The 26,144-nt window shown below is 36.9% G+C and overlaps 3 protein-coding genes across 3 annotated transcripts; all 3 read right to left on the reverse strand.

The window, feature by feature from the left end:
* Nucleotides 1–8,972: 8,972 nt before the first annotated feature.
* Nucleotides 8,973–12,488, reverse strand: LOC113737066 (uncharacterized). The gene is made up of 6 exons (XM_072083982.1): nucleotides 11,565–12,488; nucleotides 10,289–11,448; nucleotides 9,878–10,186; nucleotides 9,695–9,794; nucleotides 9,521–9,615; nucleotides 8,973–9,423 (listed from the first exon to the last, which is right to left on the reverse strand). The coding sequence occupies exons 1-6, from the start codon at nucleotides 12,486–12,488 to the stop codon at nucleotides 8,973–8,975; spliced, it is 3,039 nt and encodes a 1,012-aa protein (XP_071940083.1).
* Nucleotides 12,489–20,968: 8,480 nt separating this feature from the next.
* On the reverse strand, nucleotides 20,969–22,165 carry LOC140006158 (MDIS1-interacting receptor like kinase 2-like). Its single transcript, XM_072048069.1, has 2 exons — nucleotides 21,566–22,165; nucleotides 20,969–21,387 (listed from the first exon to the last, which is right to left on the reverse strand). Exons 1-2 carry the CDS (start codon nucleotides 22,149–22,151, stop codon nucleotides 21,008–21,010), a joined length of 966 nt encoding a protein of 321 aa, XP_071904170.1. The 5' UTR covers nucleotides 22,152–22,165; the 3' UTR covers nucleotides 20,969–21,007.
* An 8-nt stretch (nucleotides 22,166–22,173) lies between these two features.
* LOC140038600 (uncharacterized) lies at nucleotides 22,174–24,236 on the reverse strand. The gene is made up of 2 exons (XM_072083985.1): nucleotides 22,251–24,236; nucleotides 22,174–22,200 (listed from the first exon to the last, which is right to left on the reverse strand). The coding sequence occupies exons 1-2, from the start codon at nucleotides 24,234–24,236 to the stop codon at nucleotides 22,174–22,176; spliced, it is 2,013 nt and encodes a 670-aa protein (XP_071940086.1).
* Nucleotides 24,237–26,144: the final 1,908 nt, after the last annotated feature.

The raw sequence follows: 26,144 nt of genomic DNA on the forward strand, positions 1-26,144 counted from the left end.
TTTTCCATCTCGTACTTTCTTCTCTATCCCTTTGTTCAACAGTTTCCTAGTCCCCATTATACTTTTCCATATACAAGAAACTGCTTTTGGGGGGTCGTTACCCCAGCTTTGTGCTCTTGTTAAATAATTGGCCTTCATCACCTTGTTTACAAGTAGATTTGGTTTTGTGAGCATTCTCCAGAGCTGCTTGGCCAAGAGTGCTTCATTGAATTTCTCTAGATCTCTAAACCCCAGCCCACCCCTAGCTTTCACCTGAGGCATCTTTTTCCAGCTAGTCCAATGTATCTTCCTTTCACTTTCTCCACTACCCCACCAGCATTTGGCTATCATCTTGCTTGTATCCTTACACAGCACTTTATGGAGTTTGAAACAGGACATGGTGTAGGTAGGGAGTGCCATTGCCATAGATTTGATAAGAACCTCCTTTCCTGCTGGGCTTAATAGATTCCTCTTCCATCCTTGCAATTTTTCTTTCACCTTGTATTTGATATGACAAAATACTTGTTGCTTGGATCTCTTTATCAGCATAGGTAGTCCTAAGTACTTTCCATCTGTAGCTTCCTTCATATTCCCCAACTCAGCAAATATGGTCTTTCTCAGATCTTTGCTTGTGTTTGCACTAAAGAAAATAGCAGATTTTTCATAGTTGATTGCCTGTCCTGAAGCTCTTTCATAGACAGCAAACATCCTTTTCATTTGTTCAGCTTCCTGTGTACTAGCTTTGCAGTAAAATAAAAATCATCAGCAAAAAGTAGATGGGATAGGGTTGGACATCCCCTTTCCACCTTGACTCCTATTATGACTTTGTTTTTGATTCTTTGGTGCATCAAATTTGAAAGCCCCTCAGCACAGATAAGGAACTGGTAAGGGGACAAGAGGTCTCCCTGTCTAATACCTTTGGAAGGTTTTAAATATCCCACTTTTTGGCCATTAACATTGAAGGAGTAAGATGCAGTAGTTACACAGTTTAAAATCCACTTTACCTAAATAGGACAGAATCCCATTTTCATCATTATCCTCCCCAAAAACTGCTATTCTACCCTGTCGTAGGCCTTTGATAGGTCAAGTTTTAGGGTCATAAAACCATTTCTGCCTGTTCTCTTATTTTTCAAGAAATGAACCATTTCCTGGGCTAGAATGACATTGTCAAGGATATGTCTATCAGGTACAAAAGCTGATTGGGCATAACTAATACATTTAGGAATGACATTTTTAGTCTGTTTGCCAACACTTTGCAATGACTCTATAAATGACATTACATAAAGATATAAGCCTATATTGGGACAAATTGATAGGAGCTTCTACTTTTGGAATCAGGGTCAGAATTGTTTCATTCAAAGCTTTAAGTAAATGACCACCAGTGAGAAAACTTTGAACAGCCATTACAATGCCATTTTTACAAATATTCCAGTATCTTTGGAAAAAAGGGGGGACATACCATCAGGATCTGGAGCTTTATTTGGTTGCATAGAGAATAAAGCAGTCTTCACTTCCCTTTCATCCACTGGTTTAATCAGCATTGCATTCATCTCCATTGTAACTGTACAAGGAACACCCTCAGTAACTACTTCAATGTCAGATGGCTGGGAAGATGTGTAAACTTTGTTGTAGAAACTGCATATTTCCTCTTCAATTTCTTGTTCTGCCTCACACCATTTCCCAGCTTCATTGTGTAGGCATGTTAATCTATTCCTTTGCCTTCTAGTCAGCATCCTTGCATGAAAAAAAAAGCTGTGTTTTTATCCCTCTCTCGAAGCCATCTGCACACTACAAGAAAAATGGCCTTTAGAGTCATTTAAAGGTGTCAGTATAAATAATCTAACCTGACACTTTATCTATCCTCACACCCAGAGCGAGTGTTGTCCCTTCCAATGTGGAGATAGCCTCAAATCTTTAGCAGCATTCAAATGTGTCAGGAAAACCATGCTGCTATATCATTTCCTCTGCCAACAAAATCCTTTTTTTGTGATAATCGAAAGTGTTTGTATAGTGTTAGGACACCAATAGCGGATCAGTAGGATATCCAATTTATGAAGGTATCTTGAGTTGTTGGGATATATTGCTTTAAGGACACATAGCCATGTGAATTTACAATGTTTTGGCCGATATGCCCATTTGTTATTAGTGTTTTTCGAAGCTAAGCTATGTTGACACTTTTAATTGCTAGGAGAATTTTCCCTGATTTTTTTTATATGGAAGCAACCTGCAATTAGTCCTCCCTGCTGTACATTCCATCAACCAGAATCCCAAGGGACTTGTAAAATTATCCCAAAGAGCAGAATGCATATAGCAATGTAAAAAAGAAGAAGTCGATACTCAAATATAATTCATTGAATTAAAAGTCGATAACAAGTACAAACATAGCAAGTACTAAAATTGCAAACAAGTGCTAAAAGCAAGTACTAAAATCCCAAACCAGTACCGAAAGATTCTCATTTACAATAACTTGAAAGACTTTCTTATGCACAAACTAAAAGACTCTCATCCCTAACAAGTTGAAAGAAGTAGAAGTAGCTTTCAAACTTTCCATTTTGTTGAGAGTCCTCAGGCATAACCATGAAGTCCCCATCATTCTTCAGCTGGTTCCACCTGTGTACAAAGACCAAGAGGATCGTTAGATCATCATAACTAGAACTAAAATTCCAGAAAATTTGCATTGTATTTAAGTGCATATCTCACCAAATGACAAGGCCAAGCAACTGGTGCACCAAGTGTATCTTGAATCGTTTGTTGCAAATCATATGGTCTAATCAATTGCTCACGTGGACTCATTGCAACTTGTATCTGTATTTCACACCAGTTTGGCCCAAGAGCTTGTCCTCCGACCTCATCCAATGGATTCAGACTCCGTAAATATCCCTTTGCCATAATTTTTGTTGGGTCAAACAAACTTTTTAGTGAAACCATATTCCCTACCTAGTAAAGATCCAACAAGTACAAGAATCAAACTTATGTCAAATTCCAGATTACAAATGTAAAAGTTTAGAAGTTGTAAATACTTACTCGAATAGGTCGCGTGGCTCGCGTGGCTCGCGATGGAGCATGGCTTGACACATTGTTAGATGACGATGAAGGATGTCTCGGGCTGTCAATTGGAGAGCCCCTTCCATGTTGAACTAAAACGATTTTCTTCAAGCTGGCTATTTCATCATCTTGTCGCTGAAGCCTTTCCTCCAAACGGACCAATGTTGACTGTTGTTGAACACTTATATGGTAACATGTGTTACGACTAGGAATGTCTTCCCATAAGTGCATTGGATTCACACCGTCACTAAACAAGCGAACATGACCATGTTTGTCTTGCCCAACCACCTGGGCAAATATATCATTGCGACCAACTGGATCTTGCGAATCCGATGGAAGCTGATTTTTCAGTTCAGTCATTTTTTCCTACATAATAAAGGAAAACACTTGTTATTGCAAAAGCCTGCCTGAAAACATCCATGGTAGAATTGATAGGCTTGTGTTCTCGGATCCTTACCAAATTCTCAGCAACTATGGTACTTGATGGAGTTCCATCGGCATGGGTATAAAACTTATTGAACATTTCTACTCTAGTAGGAGGTCTTCCCAACTGTTTGGCCTATAAGAAATTGAATCGTTTTAATTATAGTTTTAGCAATTAGCATATAATTAAAAAACAAGCTAACATAATGAAACATGTACGAGTAAAAAATTAGCAACTAAAAATTTGATGAGGTATCACCAAGTGGTTCCGAAGATGAGCAAATGACTTTTTTCCGGTTGTGTGGTTCATCTTCTTCTCCCCTCTAGCTTTCTTGTTCCTCTCACTTAGTTTCTAAATTTCAAAATCAAAAGCAAGATTGCAGCATTGAATAAACACAACTTTATGAAGAATGTTGTAGTTGATTTGTACCTTTGCTTCTTCACTTTTCCAATAAACCCAAAGTTTGATCCATTGCTCTTCCCGTACCCTTATGTCCTTTTGAAACCGAGCTTCAGCATTTGGCACGGCAGGATCAAAATACGTAGCCTTTAAATCTGCCTTCCAGCTTCTCCATTTTTTGCCAATAGATCTTAAGGTCCAAGCTTCCAGTCCCATAGGCAAAGCAAACCTTTCCTGAAACGTAGTTAGCAACAAGAAAATCAACATAACTTCACAATAATTTTTGTACAAAGCATACATAATACAAAAGCTACCATTACCTTTATCACTTCTAACATGTCCATTTTAAGTTTCCTTGGCATTTTAAGCCAACTTTCAACATCTATTGGACAATACATACTATTCCTAGCCAAACTGCCCAAGAATTCAGAGAAAGAGGTTTTCTCACTTATTGGGATCCCATTATCATCGAGTTTAATCTCAATCCGTGGAAGTTCCTTAGGCCGACCCCAAATTTCTTTCATAAATGTAGGGTCTCGGGTTTTCTGATGTACTTCACTTGAATCATTTGTAGTTTCTTTTCCTGTATAAAATAAGAAAAAGGTGCAAGTTATGAAAATAAAATTGCACTTCTAGAATTGGTTTAAAACAGTTAGTAATACCTGCATTGTCCGAGTTGCATGACATAAATGTGGTGTCACTGGAATGTGGACCTTGAGAATCCTGATTTGGATTTTCTTCAGTTGGTTCATGCCTTGTTCCAAGTGGAGATTGTTGAATTGGAGAGATCTGGCATTGCTCATGCGACTGCGAACCTCCATCAGCTTGTTGAGTAACTTGATCACCTGATTCATGCATTATTCCCAATGTAGAATTTTGAATTGGAGATTGAGATGCCCGAGCAACTTCTCCTTGCACTTGTTCAATTACATTTTCATGACTTGTTCCAAGTGGAGGCTGCTGCCTTGTTTCATGACATGAGGGAGGTTGCTCAATTGGTTCATCTCTCAATCCATTTGCAGTGCGCTTACATTTTCGACCTCTACGGGCCATACCTGCATAATTCATCATTTATTTCATACCAGGCCCACCACCATATATATATTTTTTGGGTGAAGAAAGGGACAAATGTAAATGTTTAAAATTTATTGAAGCAAACACTCTACCTATAGTTTCTTTAACTTACAAATGCTATTATAAAGAAGTACTACTTGAACAATAAACTGGCATGACAAGTAGGCCAATAGAGGGAAGAATTGATCTTCTTCATCAGTTGTACATTTGAATGTCAAGCCTTAGTTAGGATGCATCTTTTCGTTTCATGTTTTTTTTTTTTTTACTTTTGTCCTCAGTTGTTGGGATAAAAAGACCATAGATCTTTTATACCACTTCCTATTCCAATCTCTCAAGGAAGACAACATGTCTCTGTAACTTTGTGACGAAATGCTGTTTGAGTAAACACACAGGACATTATTATTATTAAGACAGAAAAGGAAGTTGTATAAAAGATCTTTTGCCGGAACAAATGACTACCCTGCAACCAATATGACCATTTCAGCTGATGACTTAATTGGCCATCTCTATAGTGCAAGTTAATCATTTGCCTTCAAGTAATTTTCTTGGTTCCAAACAGTTCTAACTACCATATGCTACTGCAAGAGTCTGTCTTACTGTTGAAACTTAGGCTACCTAGTACTATTGAAGCAAACACTCTACCTATAGTTTCTTTAACTTACAAATGCTATTATAAAGAAGTACTACTTGAACAATAAACTGGCATGACAAGTAACAAATGGCATTCTTCAAGAATAAACCAGGGGAAGACCATGGAGCTGTCAACAGAACAAAGAAACAAATGGAGAATATACGATTCAATGCAGCAAGTAATTAGAAATTAAATGAAAGCTACATGCTCAAGTGATAGCAAGAATATACATGGGACATGGGCGGTTAGTCAATGGTATAATACTTTACCCAAGTGTTGTGCATAACGAGATGGCCATTAACAATTCATGAGACACAGTTTAGGATTTTTATGAACTTTGTCATTCCTCACAAACAATGAAACACTATCAATCAACTCAAATCAGAAACCATCGTATTCAGTAGCACAGTGATTGTTTTCTAAAGGTAATAAGTATATAGGTCATTAATTCATGTTTAGACAGGACCAGTTAATGAAGAACTCAATTGAAACCAGAACCCACCACCAAAAGCAGATGGTTGAAATTGTACATTCAGTTCACAGTAGCAGTCTCCATTCGACCAGGCTCACCTGCTTGCAAGAGGTGAATACCTCCCCAAGTCATCACAGACCCTGGATTTTTCACACCACCACCACACCCGAAAGCACACACTCTACCTAGAAATGTGCTTCTCAGAAACGGAGAAGGTGCTTGTCAGAAACGGAGAAGGTGTACAAGAACATGTCTACCATGCAATGCAAAATTAGACACAAAATACTGAAATTACCTCAAACTATGGCTTGAATCCCTAACTTCTCGGTTTCCCCAAACTTCAAGATTTGAATTCCACCCACCACCCAAGCTTTGAAACCCTAATTTCTGATTTCTTGCCACCAAGCCAATGCAACAGCCGAATTAGGGATTTTCCTGGTGCGAGCTCAACAAAGTTACCCAAATGGGTGCGAGTTCGTGGACGGGTTTACCCAAATTGGTGGTGTGAGCTTGAAACAGAGAGAGAGGACAACGAGAGAGGGAGAAGATGTCTGAAATATTGGCGGTACTAATGACGCCAAAGTAAATTAGTCAAGCCTTTTGAATTTTTCAATTTGCCGCGCTACTAATGACGATTTTTGTGTGTTTGGGCAAAATTTTGTTAAAGCTATATAACAACTAAAAATTTGGTTAAAGTTATATACAATATAATATAATAACTAAAAATATAAAGGCTAAAAATTTTGTTAAAGCTATATACAATATAATATAACAACTAAAAATTTGGTTAAAGTTATATACAATATAATATAACAACTAAAAATATAAAGGCTAAAAATTTTGTTAAAGCTATATACAATATAATATAACAACTAAAAATTTGGTTAAAGTTATATACAATATAATATAACAACTAAAAATATAAAGGCTAAAAATTTTGTTAAAGCTATATACAATACAATATAACAACTAAAAAATTTGTTAAAACTATATAACAACTAAAAATATAACAAATAAAAATTTGGTTAAAGCTATATACAATATAATATAACAACTAAAAATATAAAGGCTAAAAATTTTGTTAAAGCTATATACAATACAATATAACAACTAAAAATTTGTTAAAGCTATATAACAACTAAAAATATAACAAATAAAAATTTGGTTAAAGTTATATACAATATAATATAACAACTAAAAATATAAAGGGTAAAAATTTTGTTAAAGCTATATACAATATAATATAACAACTAAAAATTTTGTTAAAGCTATATAACAACTAAAAATATAAAAATAATTAAAAATTTTGAGAAGCTAACAAAAAACATTTTTTAATCAAAATGTTTTCGGTACTCAATTTATTTTATGCTGCTAGCAGTTATGTACGGCTTGTAGTCTAACAAGCCATTAGAAGGATCGAATTAGTTTATGGAACAAGAAAATTAACTTGTGAATACATGAACTTTCCACTGATAAACATTGGGATTAGAATTGATTGAACATATATATATATTCAATGTTTTCAATTCCAAAGCAATTGCCGTTCAACTTTGTGTTAATTAGAAGCTGTTAAACACTTACAAGATCTTAAAATTGAACTTTTCACTGATAAACCTTAGGCTTACACTTACAACGCATTGATTGAACATATATATATACATATATATATATTCAATGTTTTCAATTCCAAAGCAATTGCCGTTCAACTTTGTGTCAATTAGAAGCTGTTAAACAATTACAAAGCATTGATTGAACATATATATATATATATATATTCAAAGTTGGGCGGTTAATCCAAAATTTCGACTAAACCGATTAAACTCGATCAAATATCAGTTATGGAGTGGACATAATATGCAATAACAATCCAAGTTCGGAATGATCGGTTTGATCAGTTCGATCGTGTCTCTAGTCTTGTTTAATGGTTAATCCAAAAATTCAATTAAACTGAACAACCTTCAATCAAAGATTAGTTATGGAGGATACAGAATGTGCAATAACAACGTTTGATCAGTATGATCGGTTTGATCGATCCGATCATGCTTGATTGGTTCGATCGTGCCTCCAGTCACTTTGATGGATAATCCAAAATTTCGACTAAACCGATTACATTCGATCAAAGATCAGTTGGACCAGAAAGCTCTATCGGAATTAACTTTTTGTATCGTTATTGGTTTAAAAAATAATTTTAGAAATTTATAGATTAAAGTTTCAAAATATTTCTATTGATAAAAAATTAGACCTCGGTTATTGGGAAAAAGAATTGGCCATAATATAATGATTCACTAGATTAATATTATAGCTTACAATTAATGGAATTGCTTATAAAATAATGACCAGTATTTATCCAGCCCATTGGGCTCTTAAAACTAGTAATGGGTTCCTTGAAAAGTTGGGTTGTTTTATGTTTGGTCTGAATTGATTTGCAAAAATTGCATTATATCTTCCACTCAAAAGTTTAAACAACAAAACAAAGAAATGATTATTCTTATTATCAAAAATAATAACCAAGACTAGAATTTAGGCCATGTATGGTGTATGGCAGATGCTTGAATAAACACCATGAGTTGCAATTCCGTACGTTGCCAATTGTTCTCCCCAAATCATAGCCTCAGTTGCCAATTGTTCTCATGCCATTAAAAGAAAAATCATTCCAATACCATTTTTATGAATAAGACTGGTCCATGGGAGTATAAAAAATTTAAGCCTTGAAGAGGCAAACTAATACACAAGTTTTAACTAATACCCCAGGAGTCGCCTGCTGGAATCATCTTCAGCACATTAAACCTCACAGTTTTTGACAGTGGCCTTCAAAACTAAGAATGTCGGTCATATTAGTAAAATACAAAAAAAAATGCAAAACCCATCGACAAAAGGAAATAAAGCCTCGGCCTAGCATTTGAAATAGAGAAGAATATGGCCAGTAAGCTTTAAAGCTATAAAAGATTCTAAATCAGATTATATTGGGACAAATCAACTTCAATCCCAAGTCCATCCTCACGAACCCAACTAATTTCCTCATTTTCATTCTCAGCAACAGGATTGCCAACATCACTTTGCAAATATGTCTCAACATCCATGGTTGTGCCCATGTTATATCCAGCTCTTGCAGTGGTAGAGATAACCACTTGCCAATCCTTATCAGTTGGATCTTCCACATATAAAACTTGTGATGCTTGTGAAGCGAGTATAAATGGCTCAACATGAGGCCTCACGTTTGCAAAATTGACTAAAGTAAACCCATCAGCATCTTGTTTCATTCTCGAACCATTTGATATCCAATCACATTCGAATAACACCACCCGACGACCTCCGTAAATTACTTCAATCATATTTTTCAAGACGCCGAAGTAAACTAGTTCACTCAAAACTGGATTTTGATCCCTTATACTTGCAAAACTGGATGTTGTTGCATTGACTGTAACACCACTATTCTGCGTTTTTTCTTTTCTTCTCAACTTCGTTGGTGTGAAACCGAAATCCATTAACAACGTACCTATCATGTTGGATTCCAACAACATCTGGATCTTTAGCAAGGAACCTCAAGTCTCTCAACACCGAAACATTTTGAGGAAGTTCTAACTTGTCAATCTGTAAAAAAAAAGGAAGATGAAACTATTTTTGAAGTCCTACAATTCAAATTGTACTTAATATTCAGAATTTTACTTACATGTTCAGCAAACCAACAAGCAAAATTTTTGCTGTGCAAGCACTCTTTTAGGTGTTGTGGAACTTGAGGATGTTCTTCTTCTATCAATCTACGATGTTGCCTAGAAGTACATGAGTCAATATTGTAATCATACATTCAATTCTACAATAAAATTTTAATGCATCAAGTTGTAGTTGAACTTACTCTATGTAAGGTGTGATAGCATCACAGTTAAATAAAATATACTGATGTGCTTTACTCAAGATATGAGCATCAAAGACTGTTGGCTTGCCCCTCCCCAAAGGATGTCCTGATTCACAGAATATATCTAAACCATCTTCAATTTCCTTATGTATTTCTTCATTTCTATTTGGACGATTGAATTTTGTCTCAACATAGTCCGCAAGATACAATGAACAAAAGTTAATGCATTCTTCTACCAAGTAGCCTTGAGCAATCGAACCTTCAGGCCTACTTTTATTTCGAACATAAGATTTTAATGTTCCTAAGTACCTAAAGTATCATCATTCCAAACTCTCTAATTAGTTCCACAAATCAAAGAAAGCAAAATCGAGTGATAAACATTTAAGACATAATGAGAATTACAAGCAGTACCTCTCAACGAGATACATCCAATGATAATGCACCGGGCCACCTAATTTCACTTCAGTTGCCAAATGAACAACTAAATGCACCATGACATCGAAGAAGGTTGGTGGGAAGCATTTCTCAAGATCGCAGAGTATAACGGCAATTTCACTTTCCAAACGAACCACATCTTGAGTACAAATAACTTTAGAACAAAGCTGCCTGAAGTATCTACTCAATCGAATCAAAGGATAGCGCACTGATTTTGGCAAAGTCTTTCTCAAAGCTATAGGCATCAATTGCCGCATTAGGGTATGATTATCATGACTTTTAAGCCCCGAAATTCTTGGTGGTTTTACTCGAACGCATCTTGAGACGTTAGCTACATAACCATCTGAAACTTTCACCTTTTTTAGCACATTGCAAAACATAGTTTTCTGTTTTTTATCCATTGCAAAGAAAGATGGAGGTAAGTACACATTTCCAGGTTCTGTCTCAATGGAATGCAGCTCTTTTCTTATTCCCATTTCTCTCAAATCACAGCGAGAATTATAATGGTCCTTTGCTTTATCCTCAATATCCAGCAATGTCCCCCAAATGTTTTCACAAACATTTTTCTCAATGTGCATGAAGTCAAGATTGTGTCTTAAGACATTATCTTTCCAATATGGCAAGTCAAAGAAAATATTCCTCTTTTTCCAATTAAAAGGCAGATTCGGATTACCTTTCACAAGTTTTTCAAATTTAATTTGCAAGTCTCCCAATTCACTCACAATCATATCCCCAGTTTGCAAAGGTGGTTGCTTTCCATATTCTTCGGTGCCATCAAAGAATTGGACTTGCTTTCTAAATTTATATTTACTATCTAAGAATCTTCGATGACCCATATAGCAATATTTGAAACTATGAGTCAACCGTCGTGCATAAGTGAACTTGTGACAAACAGGACAAGCATATTCACCTTTAGTGCTCCACCCAGATAACATTGTATATCCAGGAAAATCACTAATGGTCCACAATAGAGCCGCATGCAGTTGTAAATTTTCTTTTTGGGATGCATCATAAGTTTGAATGCCAAAATCCCACAATTCGGTTAGTTCTTTAACTAGAGGCTGTAGATAAACATCAATATTATTCCCAGGAGAGGATGGTCCGGGTATTAACAAGGATAACATGAAATACGGTTGCTTCATGCACATCCACGGAGGTAAGTTATATGGTATTAAAACCACAGGCCAAGTACTGTGTGTAGAACTCATGTTGTTAAATAGATTAAACCCGTCAGATGCCAACCCAATCTAACATTTCGACAATCCTGAACAAATTTTGGATGTAGATGGTCAAAAGTTTGCCAAGCTGGAGAATCAGCTAGATTAAACCCGTCAGATGCCAACCCCAATCTAACATTTCGACAATCCTTAGCAAATTCTGGATGTAGATGGTCAAAAGTTTGCCAAGCTGGAGAATCAGCTGGATGTCTCATACAACCATCTTTTGTACGTTTTTCCTCATGCCATCTCATTTGAGATGCAATTTTAGAAGACATAAATAGTCTTTGTAATCCAGGTTTTAAGGGAAAATGCCACAACAATTTTTGAGGAATTTTCCTTTTTTCCCTAGTTGGATCATTTTCTGAAACAACCCACCTAAGCTCGTTACATGTTTCACATGAAGTTCTTTTTTCAGCACTACCCCAATAAACAGAACAATCATTAGGACATGCATCGATCTTTTCATAACCCAATCCCAATGTATTCGTCAATTTCTCAGCCTCATAGTAAGAAGAAGGCAAATTAGTCATGGCCTCCGGAAATGCTTCTCTCAACAGCTCAACAATCATATTAAAAATCTTGTTACTCATCTTACCAAGGCATTTTAGGTGAAGCAAACGAATAATGAAAGACAACTTCGAGAAATTTTTGCAACCATTGTACAAATCCTGTTGAAAATCATCAATCAATTTGTAAAATTTTTCAGCCTCTGAAACAGGAATGTCCCCTTCTCTATTCAATTCATTTGTTCCATGTGGTATCCCAAATACATCATGGACCAAGTCTTGCATGTCATTAGTCCCATTTGAAACCCCAATTGATGTATTTTTAGAATTAGATGTGGCTTCATTGTAGTTTGAAAGTTCTCCATGTGCTATCCAATTATTATAACCCTTGATAAATCCTACCACTTTCAAATGATCATGTGCTTCCATTTTAGTCACACAAACACCCATGCCGCAATCTTTGCAAGGACACAAAATCATTCCGTCACAACTTGATCTAGAAATTGCGAAGTTTAGAAACATTTGAAGTCCTGTCTCGTACTTTTCACTTGTTCTTGGAAAATCCATCCAACTTTTATCCATACTTTTAATATAAATAAATGTCCTCCAATGAGCTTCCAACAGCCTACTTTTTAAACTCAGGTCGTGGCTTACAAGTCCCTAATTTCAAGTTCAAGAATTTATAGTCTACTAAATCAAGCAGCTAGCAAATAAAGGAAATCAACAAAATGCAAAATTTCTCAACAATCAGTAAAAACAGAATTTGCAAGCTCTTTGGAAGCTATTTTATTTACCTAATAACAGAACAAAGCTCTTTGTACCAACTCCTGCGCTCGCGTCTTCGCAAAATTCCTAAGGTCAATCTGAAATGTCAACGGATAAACAAACACATGAGCGTGAAGACGAAAGGTGAAATTCAAGAATTTTACTAAATTTCCATCAAAGTATACATACATCTCTGGTGTGTAGTGATTAATTTTATAAGTCATCTCTTTAGAAAGGCATGCAACTGATGGCATAGGTAATTGAAAAAAACGAATGACAGAAAAGTCCCCTAGCTTCTAATCCTGCCCATGAAGATCCTTATGAACATGTCAAAAAACTTCAACCCAAGTGCATCCATGTCTCTGTCTTATTAATCTAAAAGTCACCTTTTTTGGGCTCAAAATTTGCACTATAATAGACTGATCAAGTGCAGAAGACAATTAGTACAACTGTTATACTATATATTTCAAGCAACTCGCGTACTGATTACACATACAATTTAAAACAGAAAAAAGCTATAAAGATGCAAGTATTACATAGAATTTAACATAGAAAAAAGTAATAGTCATATAAGTGATAGCGTTGGGTGAAATATGCACTTAGCCGGAGGACCACCTTTGTGGCAAAGCCAAAAGGCAGCAAAGGTCACCTCTACAACACTAATATCTTTTTTGTCACTTCTGTATCTATTGACTGATCATTACTGGCAAATTAGCAAATGTATAATGATCAAGATTTTGTACATGTTATTAACCTAGCTACCTTGGATTCATTGTGCTAATAATTCCAGATTAGTTCATAGTTTTCTATTAAACTTCTTAAAATGCTAAAGGCACGAGTCAGATTTTGCTCTGAAAGTACTCTTAGCATGAGGAAATGCCAAGTTATCTAATCATCTAACCAAAAACCTAAGTCTTCTGAAATGAAAGTGCAGTGTAGTCATAGAGGTACCATCATTTTTTAATAGAATGCCGGGCCACCCTTAAAAAGATGAAAACTTTGGGGACCAGGGCAAGTGGAAGCAATGGGAGGGCATGCATTCAGTAGTTGATGAGGATATCTTAATAGATTTTATATACGACAATGATTACTTTCTGATAAACCAACAAATGCAGCACACATCCTTTTTTTCTTCTTCAGAATCCACCAATGCACTCTCCACATATCCTTACCGGAAATACCATTCTCTAAATGGAATTGGTTGGTTTTGCTAATTAAGATTAAAAAAATGAGAGGTGCATAGCTGCATATACCGACCCTGAAAAATGGTAGCTTCCACTAACAGTTTGTTACAGTTGCAATGTAGTATAAATCTGATTTCATTCAACTGATGGATTCTGCAACATTCTTAGCTAACATTAAAGGAGATTCACAGAAAAAAATAAAAAACAGGGAGGAATTGACATTTTATCGAACAGGATTTGGGCAACAGAGCTTCATTGTGTTTACCACTTCGATTTTGGAACAACATATGCGCGCCTGAGGTATCTTCCAACTTTTCCAATGTACAGCTCCGATCTTCTAATTTTACTCCCTGCCTGCCCTTCCAGATGTCTTAGCCGATGGATTTAAAGTTGAGGCCCGTAAAGATGAAAATGGTTGTATGTGAAGAGGTGAGAGAGATGAGAAGAATAAAATTTTCACCAAATCCTTTTGCCGGCAAAATGAAACTTCAGAGTACTTTACCAAGTGTTTTGGAGCCAAAATAAACGATGTCGTTTTCTTTCTTTTTTTTTTCATCTCACATTTTTTCGAGTGTCATGATAGGTAGTCTAAAGGCACAATATTACTTTTATATCATGCTAAAATAAAAAAATTATAGTACATATTATTGAGTTTATTAATAAGTGTCATGATACGTTTGCTATAACAACACAAACCAACAAGTGTCCTTATAGACATGTCAGGAAAGGCCATTTTTGTTGTAGTGGCATCTTGCTTTTTGTGCCCAATACAGCTCCTCTTGTTTGTAAGCCTGACTTAGCTTCAGTTTCAAATCAGCAATAAGCCCCTTGTTCTTTTCATACTCACCATTCTTGGCTGCCAGGATCTGCTACTTTAAAGACTTGATCTCTTTCCCAAAATTGGTCTTATTCTCCTTACTCCATTCTATCAGAGTTGTTTTACAACTCTTTACCTTCCTTGTCAATCTGAACATTTTTTTTCTTTTTTAGGGTTCATCCCAGGCTCTGCTGATTAGTTCCTGGATGTGCTAGTTTTGAGCCCATCTTTTATCAAAATAAAACCTTCCTCCTGCCTTCCTTCTCCTTGGCATTGTGTCTATCATAATCATACTATGGTCAGATGCCTCTTTTTCTATATGCATGCACTTTGTTGTTTCGAACTTTTGACACCATTCCTGATTTGCTAGAACTCTATCTAGTCTTTGTCTTATCTCGTAACCATCCCAATGTGAACTCCAAGTCCAAGGCTTTCCTTCATATCCTATATCTACTAGATTATTCCCATTACCTAGCCACCTAAAATCAGCAAAGCTGCTCTCAGGTCTTTGTCTTTCCCCCCCACTTCTCCCCATTTGATAGGATATCATTAAAAGCTCCTGCTCTGATCCATTTCTCACCCCATTTGTTCATTTTACTCTCTAACTCTCTCCACTGCATTCTTCGTTTTCCATTATCCGTACTGGCATATATTCCAATAAAATTTCATTCACATCTTGCCTCTATATCCAGAATACGAGCAACAATGTAGAAACTAGAAAGCTCAATTTGACAGGTGTCGTGCCTGTGCAATAATAATAAAAACCTAACTACTATCAAAAGCAGTCAATAATCAATTTCAGGTACTGGAGCAGAGACTCTAGATGTGCAATGGGTTACTTGATTCACCTTGGTTCCGAAGAGTGTGCTTAATCCGATATACCATAATTGACTAATTGACGAAATTATAACTAGTAGATAGTGGCAAGTAGGGTCGTCTTCTCAGGTATTGGGGAAAAGTTCATTTCTTTTTAAGCCAAGACAAACGAGGGTTTTGAGAATTAGATGCTAAAGAATCACTAACTAAACAAATTAAATGCGAAAAATAATTAATTAAGAGAAATAATTGGAGAAGCTCTAGCCAAGGGTATACTTCAGAAATGGTTCATGCAACTGATCATCGATTCAAATATAATTCCAACAATTATTAATAGATTGGTTATAACTGTCATACACGCGATAAACAACCAGTCTTTCCTTACTTTTTCGATAGTCAAGGTACGACCGTTAACTATTTCTCTAACCTAGAAATAACCCTAGGTAAGAATATAGAATTTAATTTCTGGATTGCATTAAGAACTAGAAAAATCCAATCTTAACTAACAAACACGCTATGAGGGTTTGTTTAAATTAGATCGTATGTTTTCCTGATATAAATCCAATTATGCCAGTTGCTACCGGGATGGAAGTAATCGAACAATTATGGATTCAACTACCCCCAATTAGCAAATTAACTACGTGAATAATTAAATAATGTGCACTATTCAATCATACACAATAGCTATGACACTTAAAGGCAGAAAGCATACAAATACTAATAAATGAAGGAAATAGTTAAAACAATTTAGATCTCACAGTTATTGTTGAACCAAATCTTCAATTGTCTCCTTGACTAGAAGTGGGTGATTAGTTCATCCTCATTGAGAGTAACACACGCAATTCCACTGAAGGAAATTGCATCAATGTTTGACAATAGAAGAACTACTCAGAGGAGAAGAGAGCCAAGTGGCTGCCGTCCTCTCCTTTTCTTATTCCTTGGCCGAGTAGTAATCACGCGGAATCCGGCTTTTGCTCTTCCTATTTTCTAGCTTTCTAAAACACATCGAACTTTCTCCCTCACAATCCGTAGTAATTGGCTCCAAAAAAAATCTCCTACTATAGGAAAACTAACTTCCTAAAAGATAGGTACTTAAACGCTTAAAAGTCTCCTAAACCAACCCAATTACTAATTAGAAACTTGGCAGATAATATCATATTCCGGCTATGATGACGACTCCCACTTGGATTAGGATATTGCCCTGCATAGAATTCCGTGCACTTCGGACTTGATTGATGTCTTCTCACGTGTCCACACCTACTTGGAGGAAAATCTTCTAAAAACTGCTATTTCTGCACTTCCCTTCTCTAATTGGCTAAACATCCCCTAAACATAAAATTCAAACAAAATATGTCCATTAATACAATATCCAATCTAATAAGAAAAGGAAATTATAACAAAATTAATGCTAAATTGGCGTTCTATCACAGTCTCTATTATCTTGATAGTGTTTCCAAAACAATGCTAACCCTCCAGATTTGCCTACTGAGTCTACTATGCACTTTCGTCAAAATTTAACTTCTTTTTTACATTTTCCATAAACTTTTTTTGATTTTTTGTTTCACACAGAAATAAAACTCCAGGGGAGTGAAGATGTATTACCTCCTTGAGTTGGGGAACTGTCAAGGGGCTCCCTGCACCTCGACGGTTCCACACCCCAACCTTCATTAATATTTTGGAAGCCCGTCAGGGATTGCGTCCGTCAGCCTTAGCAATGTTTCAAGGTTTACCTCCTTTTTTAGTAGCTTTGTCCTTCCCTGTTCACACTGAACTCCTTTTGTTTCACACTTATCTTTGTAGAGGTTCTCTTCTCGCTCTTGTGTTTCCTTTGAGTATTCTAGTTTTCCTTCCCATTCCAGCATTTTCATTATGTACCACATCCTATCCTATCTCTTGTCCTTCCCTTCTGTTCTACTCTCATCTTCCTTATTTCCTCTTAGTGGACTCTCCAGCACTTTCCTTTTCTCCCCTTCATTCTCATCTATCCACATTTTCTCACCTTTATCAATTTCCTTTACCCCTTTTCTATCCTTTGGGTATGTGTTAGAAGGGATTTGCATATGATCTTCCATTCCCTATCCATCCTCCTTTCCATTTTCCTTTTCCCCCATATTTTCTTTCTGTACCATTTTCCTCCCTTCATCCATTTGCTCCTTGTTATCTCCTTTCATTATTCCATTTTGTCCTTTTTCCTGCATGCCCCTATATTGAGGGTTCTGCTGTTCTTTCCTGGCTTTTCCTGGTTGGCTCCCTTCTTTCCCATCGTTCAGAGGTACCAGCTCTTGTCATTTGTTTTGTGTTAGTGTTACTCGAGCTGGTATCTTTTCTCCCACTGGGGCTCTCATGGGAAATGTTATGCTCAATATTGACCTCCCTCAAAGTGATTCCAGTCTTTTCCTCAAAGGTACATGTTTTATCACTATGTCCAATCACACCGCACCTATAGCAAAAATCCGGGCATTTCTCGTATTTAAATTCTGCCCACACTTCCACCCTATTGTGCTTGACTGGCAGCCCTCTTATGAGAGGTTAGGAGATGTCTATCTCCGCCAAGATTTTCATGTGCTTTCCTTCTTTTCCTCCTCCTGAGGGTATAATAACCTCTTTGACAAAGTGAAACACTTCCCCAATTTTAAACCCTGCTGCTCGACATAGCCAATGGATTGGGAGGTGCCATACCTGGACCCACATATATGATGTGCTAAACATTTCTGGATCCTTCTCTATTCCTTCACTCCATGGTTTTAAGACAAGGAGCTGGTTGTCTAGTACGCATGGTCTGCCATTCAGAGCCCTTTCTTTATCATGTTCCTCCTCAAAGTTAAACTGAAATATATTCGGACCTAACTTTGTTACCCTCAGGTTCCTAGGGTATCCCCATACATGATTTGTGAAGTTTTTCACTCCTGTGAAGTTTGCAATCTTGTCTCCCATTCTTCGTCCCACTAAGCTGAGCCTCCACTCCTCCATACCTACTTCCACATCTCCCCAACTCAGATCTATAGCTTCTGTTTCCCTCTCCCCCAGATCAAATTTTTGAAATGTTCTGTGCAGAGAGTCAGCCATGGAGCTACTCTGTGGGTGTTTCCAGTACAATCACTGAAGGTTTTCAATGCAAAGCTAGATTATACCTGCAGAGTCGGGGAGGTGATGACCTCCTCATTCACAACACATTCAGATATTAGATCCAAAAATACAAGGCAAACAGAAAGAGCACAAGACAAGACCCGACCAACTCACTTGAACTAAGTGGAAAGAGTTTCAGAAGAGAGCTTTTTTTTTTTTTTCTTTTTTTCAGATATTTTAAAGCAATAAATGGTACCGCACTGGTTATTCCGATATAAGAGAGCAGGCAGAAAGGTTTACTTTCCCCATCTAGCAGTTTTACTCCACTGTGTTGTAGTGCTCCCCCAGCTTCAGACAGAGTTAATGCTTTCTCCTACTTGTAAAGGCCCACCACCGACAAAATTCTTGTTGTTTGCTTTACCTTGGATCTATTTGTCTAAGGGCCTGTTTGGAAGTGTAGTTTTTTTAGCAAGTTTGTATAAAACTAGTTTTTTAACAACTTTTGCTACAGGAATCCCAAAAAATTTCTCAAAGTTTTTTACCTACACACTTCAAAAATCTAATACAGAAAAAATTTCCCTTCAACTTTTCTTCTTTTTCCTCCCTCACCCAACCCACCACGCCAGCCACCACCTCTCCCGGCGCCGGCCACCTATTCCGGCACCGGTCACCTCAAAAGTTTTTTTTTCTGTCCCTCTCCCTCTCCCTCACCCTTTCCCCTCTTCCCCTCTCCCTCCCCCGCCACCCTCCCCCTCTCGCTAGTTGCGATCTGGTCGCAAAGGGAATTGGGGGAGGGGATCTTTGCGGTTTGGTCGCAGATCGCAGCTAAGGGGGAGGGGGAGGGAGAGGGGAAGAGGGGAGGAGAAAAAGCTAAAAATAAAAATAAAAATCCATGGCCGGCCTTCCTCTGGCGTCGGTGTACGAGGGGGAGGGGAGAGGAGAGGGAGAGGGGAGGGGTGGCGGGGGAGAGGGGAGGAAAGGGATGGGGGAGAGGGGAGGAAAGGGATGGTGGGCAGAGGGGGGGTGGTGGGGGAGGGAGAGGGAGGGGGAGAGGAGAAAAGCAAAAAAAAAAAAAGTTTGTATGTGTTTGCAGAGTTCGGGAGAGGGAACAGGGGAGGGGGAAGGGGAAGGGAGGAAGGAAAAGAAAAAAAAAAGAAAAAAAAGAAAAAAGAAAAAGAAAGAAAAAAAAGTTTTTTATCTTACAAAAGTTTTTCTACAACTTCTACGGTGATTTACAGTAAAGTTTTATACAAACATCCAAAAAACTCACCTTCCAAACAGACCCTAAGTGTTTGTAAGGAGAACTGGTTTTGGGAATTTAAGAAAGTTCAGAAAGAGTTAAAAGTTTAGATCTGCTTTTGACGCTTGAAAAACTTGCAACAGTTTCCTAGTTTCAAAAGTTCAAAATTTTTTGCTCCTACAGTGAGGAGGGAAAACTCTACTAGAGAGAGAGGCTCTCATCTTTGTGAGAGGCTCCCTATTTTTTTTACTATACAATTAGTGTCAACGTGGTCAAAGAAGACCCGAGCTCAGGCCATCTTGGCTGGTTCTCTATTTTAGATTAAGATAATGCATAATGATGGATTAGTTGTTAGTTGCTATTTATCCTTTTTTTTTTTGGAAGGGCAATTGTGGAGATAGATTGAATATCATGAAAATTCAGGGGGAAAGAGCGAGACAATAATAAAAAATATAGAATTGTTGTGTCCTATATTTATTAGTTCATCTAAGGGTATAGAATTGTCCAATTGTTAATATTACCCATAAAACTACAAGATGCACATTCTAATAAGCTAATAATGGAATACATTAAAACCATCAAATGAATATTAGGTTTGCAAGCAATTCATGTGACTAACCATATGAGAGAAGTTCAATGTTAATCAAACAAAATTTACACAATAAAAGAGGTTTATAAAAAGAAATAAGAATAGCATCTTATAATATGTTTTATTTTAAAGTTCCATTGTAGAATTGGTGAGGGCAATTTGAAAATTCAATGCTTTTGGAGGGGCAACTGTGGAGATAGATTGAATATTATGAAAATTCAGGGGGCAAGAGCAAGACAATAATAAAAAATATAGACCTTTTTTTTTAAACTTAATCTATACTTTTTCATAAGTCAGGGGGTACAATTGCAATCCTTGGAGCCAACATAGCCCCGCCCCTGCTCAAACTAGAAGTTCACCCCTGCTTTGACACTACTATTTCTATTTTTTCGTACAAGGGATTGTAGCAAAATTTACCCCAAATTTAGAGTTGTGGACAACAAAATTTGGAAATTTTGGATAGAGGAAGGAAAGATACTTAAACAGAGAAGTTCAAACATTTGTCATTTGCAGGTCCAGAAGTTGTCCAATTGTAACAATTGGGAATACGTTGAATTGAGATGCTATTTCCTTTAACAGTTGGGCACACACTTGCTTCATTGTAGGCCTTAACTGAGGATTGGGTTCTATACATGACAATGCCAGCTTTGCCACCAAGGTCACTTCTTTTGACTCTTGCGTACTTGGAGATGAAAGTCGAGGATCCACAATATCATTCAGCAGTATGTCATATACTGTTGAAGTAGATGATGATGCCGACAATGTTGACAATATGAAATCACCTGGATGCTTGCCCATGATCACTTCTAAAACTAATACTCCAAAACTATAAATATCACATTTTTCATTTACTTCCATGGTATAAGCAAGTTCTGCAATTCACAAAAAAATAGTCACTCAGACTATGGTGCAGATGAATCCCTTTAGAATATTGAATCATAATCCAAAAGCATAAATGCTTTGCTCATGCTAGCATTATGTAATTATGGATTAGTTGAAAGAGAGAAGGTAAAGAGAAAATTGGATTTGTTTGAGCAAAGAAGAGTATACCTGGAGCAGCATATCCATAAGTTCCAGCAAATGAAGTCCAATGACATGAATCAGGCCTCAAGATTCTTGCAGTACCAAAATCAGAAATATGGGCTTGATACTCAGAGTCTAACAAAATATTTTTGCTAGATATATCTCGATGAATTATGGAAGGCGAACAATTCTGGTGCATGTAAGATAATGCATTTGCCACATCCTTAACAATACTTACCCTCTTGATCCATTCGCACTTGGCTGCTGTTTCATCATTGCTCAACAAGTGCATCAAGCTTCCCCCTTCCAAGAATTCATAAACCAAGAAAGTGTGTTGTATATGTGAACAGAATCCATACAGCTTCACGATGTTGCGATGCCTTATATTTGTTAGTGCACGGATCTCATTGGCGAAATCTTTTGGTCTCCTCAAGGCACCATCATCCACTCCATGAAGTTTCTTGACCGCCACCACTTGACCATTTGGTAACTCTGCTCTAAATACACTTCCGAATCCTCCTGCTCCAATGCAATACTTGGGGTCGAAATTCTCTATTGCATCAATGATGTTTTCATAGACCATTTTCCCATCAAAGCTCCAGGCAGAGAACATATTTCTAGTAAATTCCTGAGGCTTATTCTCCATGCTTCTCGTATGTGGCCTTGCACGAATGAAGATGGCCACAACCACAACCAAAAGAAATATGGTTGCTAGTATTGGAGCAACAATTAGAAAGATCATTCTTTTAGTTGTCCTTCTACGAGTGTTCTTTTGAGTTGATTGAGAGCAAGGTTTCAATCCAGTAACACTGCCACATAAACCTTTATTGTTTCTCAAGGAATCAGATGAGCCTTTTTGAAATGCACTAATGTTGGGGAGAGGACCTTCCAACTGATTGTAGGATATATCAATGGAAATCAAACTGAAGCAATGATCAAAACTTTTTGGGATGGAACCTGATATCCTATTATGCGAAAGATTCATCGTCTCAATGCTTTTCATCTCGCCTAGCTCTAGTGGCAATTTTGATTCCAGCATGTTTTGGCTGAGATCAAGAGTTGCGAGTGAGGGAAGATTTCCTACTTGAGAAGGAATATTTCCGACGAGTGCATTTTGGCTCAAGTTTAAATCCAGCAATTGTGTGCAATAACCTATTTGTTCTGGGATTGAGCCACTAAGATTATTGGCCGACAAACTAAGATTTAAAAGCCTAGACATCTGACCAATTTCTGTTGGTATATTGCCTGAGAGATTGTTGTTGTGCAGCTTAAGCTCAAGCAACAAGGTCAACTTCCCTAAACTGCTAGGGATCTTCCCATGCAAGTGATTTGAAGAGAGATAAAGTTTTTGCAGACGAGATAGCTCTCCAAGCCCAGTTGGTATTCTGCCAGAAAGATTATTATTCGAGATTCCCAACGCTGTCAAATTCAGATAGCCACTCCAATTCCAAGACAGCTGACCAAAAAATTTGTTATTCCTTAAATCCATAATTTCCACATGTGGATAGATGCCAAATTCTTCAGAGATATTTCCTGATAGTTGGTTGTCAGAGATGCCAATACCTCTTAAACTAGAACAGTTTTTAAAGCTCCTTGGCATAGCACCGACAAAATTATTCTCACGTACATTGAACCACGACAGTGAGCTACCAATGCATATATTTTGGGGTAAATGACCAGTAAAATAATTTTGAGACAGATCTAGCACATTTAAATGTGTAAGATTGTTGAATCCATCGGGCAGAGCACCACTTATCTGGTTTTGGAAAATAAGAATATGAGCTAGTAGCTTCAATGTTCCCAATTCTGGAGGGATAGCCCCATATAAGTTGTTTTGGGAAAGTTGCAAGTCAACGAGATTGGTCAAATTTCCTAAGGTAGAAGGAATCTGTCCAGTGAGCTTGTTTTCTAGAAGATTTAATTCATTTAGCTTTGTCAAGTTTCCAATTTCTTTGGGAATAGGCCCCGACAGATAATTTTGGTAAAGATACAGCAGAGTCAAGCCACTTAAGTTTCCAATAGACACAGGAATCCGACCTGTGAGCGTATTGTTAGCCAAAGAGAGTTTCGTCAGAGATTTGAGCTTCCCAATCTCTTCTGGAATCCATCCAGAAAGTTTGTTGCTTCCTAGGTCTAGCTCGGCTAGGCCTGTCAGATTGCCAATAGAAGTAGGGATTGATCCATTGAATGAGTTATCGGAAAGGTTCAAGAGCCTAAGATTGGTTAGTTGGCTGATTTCATCAGGAATAGCACCGGACAATTGATTTGACCAGAAGGCAAGATTGGTTAGTCTGGAAAGGTTCCCAATGTTGGATGGTATGGTCCCATGGAGTGCATTTTGAGAAAGCTCAATTGTAGTTAGATGGGGTAGAGACGAGAAATTGAAATGATCAAGTGTACCTTTGATGCCAGAACTAGTGATGTTAATCACCGATACTCGTCCAGCCTTGTTGCATCGAATTGCATCCCAAGTACTGCAAGGATTTGCAGAAGATGACCAGGATGACAACTTAGATTGGCTATAATTGTCAAGACTGGCTTTCCATGTTAAAAGAGCTTTCCCTTCAGTTCCAGGGTTTGATGCTGCATGCATTTGATCGGGAGCAGCATTTATTCCAGAACTGGAGACTAAGTGAAGGATGGCCAAGCATACAGAAACTAAACTAATTGGACAGATGGAATAATTCTGGATTGACATATCTGCTGGATATATGTCACAATGAAATTCTTAAGAGAGAACTTTTGCTGTAAAGCTGATGGCTATTTTAGCACTTGTGCAGGTATTTATAGAGTTGAAGATCCAAGAAAACAATTCTGATTGGAGGTGACTTAAATCCTCAGTCTCTCGTAGTGACGGAGTCAAGATTTTTCTCATGGGGGCCAAAATTTTTTCTAACAAAACATGGACTGTCTCGTTTTCATCATTAGTCCATCTTGTCACCTATCATGTGAAAGTCCGTGTTCTCACCTATCGAGCAAAAGCAAAAGTCCATGTTCTCACCTGTCGTGCAAAAGTCCGGTTTGACAATTTACTTGACATAGATGCAGAACACCTACACGAAAAGTCCATGTTTGCATCTACATAAGACAGAGTATCTTTCCCTGCATATGTAATAAGCTTTATTTCCTAGGCCTTTAACACACACAACACCCCCCCCCCCCCCCCCCCCCCTTTCTCCCTCTCTCCGACAACAAACTAGCTCAGTCTTTTACTCTCAACATAATGTCAAGTCTGGGGTTGGTTTTGTAAACTAAAGTCTATATCGAGTTTTCGACTTGGAGATGCAAAGTCTTCTTTGACTCTTTAAATTTATAATAGTTTTTAAGCTTGTTCGAATATGGTTGGTTTTGTTTCAGAATTTAGTTTAGTCACTTTTTAAAAATTTTTTCCCCTTTGGAGCTCATTTATTTTTATTCTTTTTGTGGGCTATTTTTATTCCTTTAACATTCTCTTCGCATGCAAAAATAATTAAAAAGAATCCAGCATATCTTCATTCTTAATAATAAACCAAAAAAATTCTGCGGTTAAACTTGTCTTTCCAGATAGACGATTGATCTTGGAATATTTGGGGAAAGATAGGCTCAACATAGAAATTGTAGGTGGATTGCAAGATAGGAAAAGCAATAAAAATTTGGTAAGCATATATAACATTTGCATTCAGACTCCATAAAACTTTTATATCCTCAAACATAATGAGAAACATTATAGCAGCAAATGGAAATATTGGAAGGCAACGAAGTTAAAAAAAGATATCTACAGAAGCTAAAGACTTTGTGACTTCTACTTCCATTAATATCTTTGGTTGAAAAAAACGATGGAGTGACTGCTCTTGTAACATTTGCATTACCGAGCCAAAGGCATACTCAAGTTCTCTCTTCAACATAACTCCTTTCTTAATCAACCACTAGAAGAAGTTGTACGTCTAAGATAATTCATGATTTTGTAGCATGAAGAAGATTGACAAATACTAGAAACAACAAATACAACTTCAAAAAGAAGTTAGTGCAGTCAGCTGCTCCCCAGACAATCAATGTTTTAAAAACCGGACCGTTAATTGAACCGGTGAAGTGAAAGGGTCGAGATTCAACCGGTCGGACCGGTTCAACCCCGGTTCAATAAATTTTTTAAAAAATAATTTATATAAATATATATATGCACAAAATAAGACATGTAATGGACTAATTTAATACTTTATATGATGAAAAGTTTACTATTTTTTAATAACTTGGATTTTTAAAAATAAAAATTTTAAATTATAAGTTAAAACAAATAAATTTCATTTTAATTTCAATTATATCTAAATCCAACCCAAAAATATCACAATATTTTGAAATTATGCAAAATTCACGTCTATGAGAATTTAGACATTGTGAACTTAAATTTTAATTTACGCTTTGGAATTTATAGATTGCAATTTAAAAAAGAAAGTTTGGAGTTCGAAGGAAGTCAAGAGAATCGAAAATAAAAATGTAAACTTAATAAGAAACAAAAAATGAGATAAAAGTGAGTGGTTGTGACATTAAATAATTTGGATTAAAGAAAAATAATTTTTTTTAACTTTTTTTAATTTAATGGACAAAAACAAAATTAAAAGATGGAAGAAAA

Source organism: Coffea arabica, chromosome 1c (assembly GCF_036785885.1).
Source record: "Coffea arabica cultivar ET-39 chromosome 1c, Coffea Arabica ET-39 HiFi, whole genome shotgun sequence".
Classification (NCBI taxonomy): domain Eukaryota; kingdom Viridiplantae; phylum Streptophyta; class Magnoliopsida; order Gentianales; family Rubiaceae; genus Coffea; species Coffea arabica.

Coding starts and splice junctions, on each gene's coding strand:
- LOC113737066 (XM_072083982.1), bottom strand. CDS start 12,488: ATGGGTGTTTGTGTGACTAAAATGGAAGCACATGATCATTTGAAAGTG. Junction 11,449..11,564: donor TTGTTCAGGATTGTCGAAAT/GTTAGATTGGGT, acceptor ATGTGCATGAAG/CAACCGTATTTCATGTTATC. Junction 9,795..9,877: donor GCTATCACACCTTACATAGA/GTAAGTTCAACT, acceptor ATGTACTTCTAG/GCAACATCGTAGATTGATAG.
- LOC140006158 (XM_072048069.1), bottom strand. CDS start 22,151: ATGTTCTCTGCCTGGAGCTTTGATGGGAAAATGGTCTATGAAAACATC. Junction 21,388..21,565: donor TTATGGATATGCTGCTCCAG/GTATACTCTTCT, acceptor TGTGAATTGCAG/AACTTGCTTATACCATGGAA.
- LOC140038600 (XM_072083985.1), bottom strand. CDS start 24,236: ATGTCAATCCAGAATTATTCCATCTGTCCAATTAGTTTAGTTTCTGTA. Junction 22,201..22,250: donor TAATTGTTGCTCCAATACTA/GCAACCATATTT, acceptor CATTCGTGCAAG/GCCACATACGAGAAGCATGG.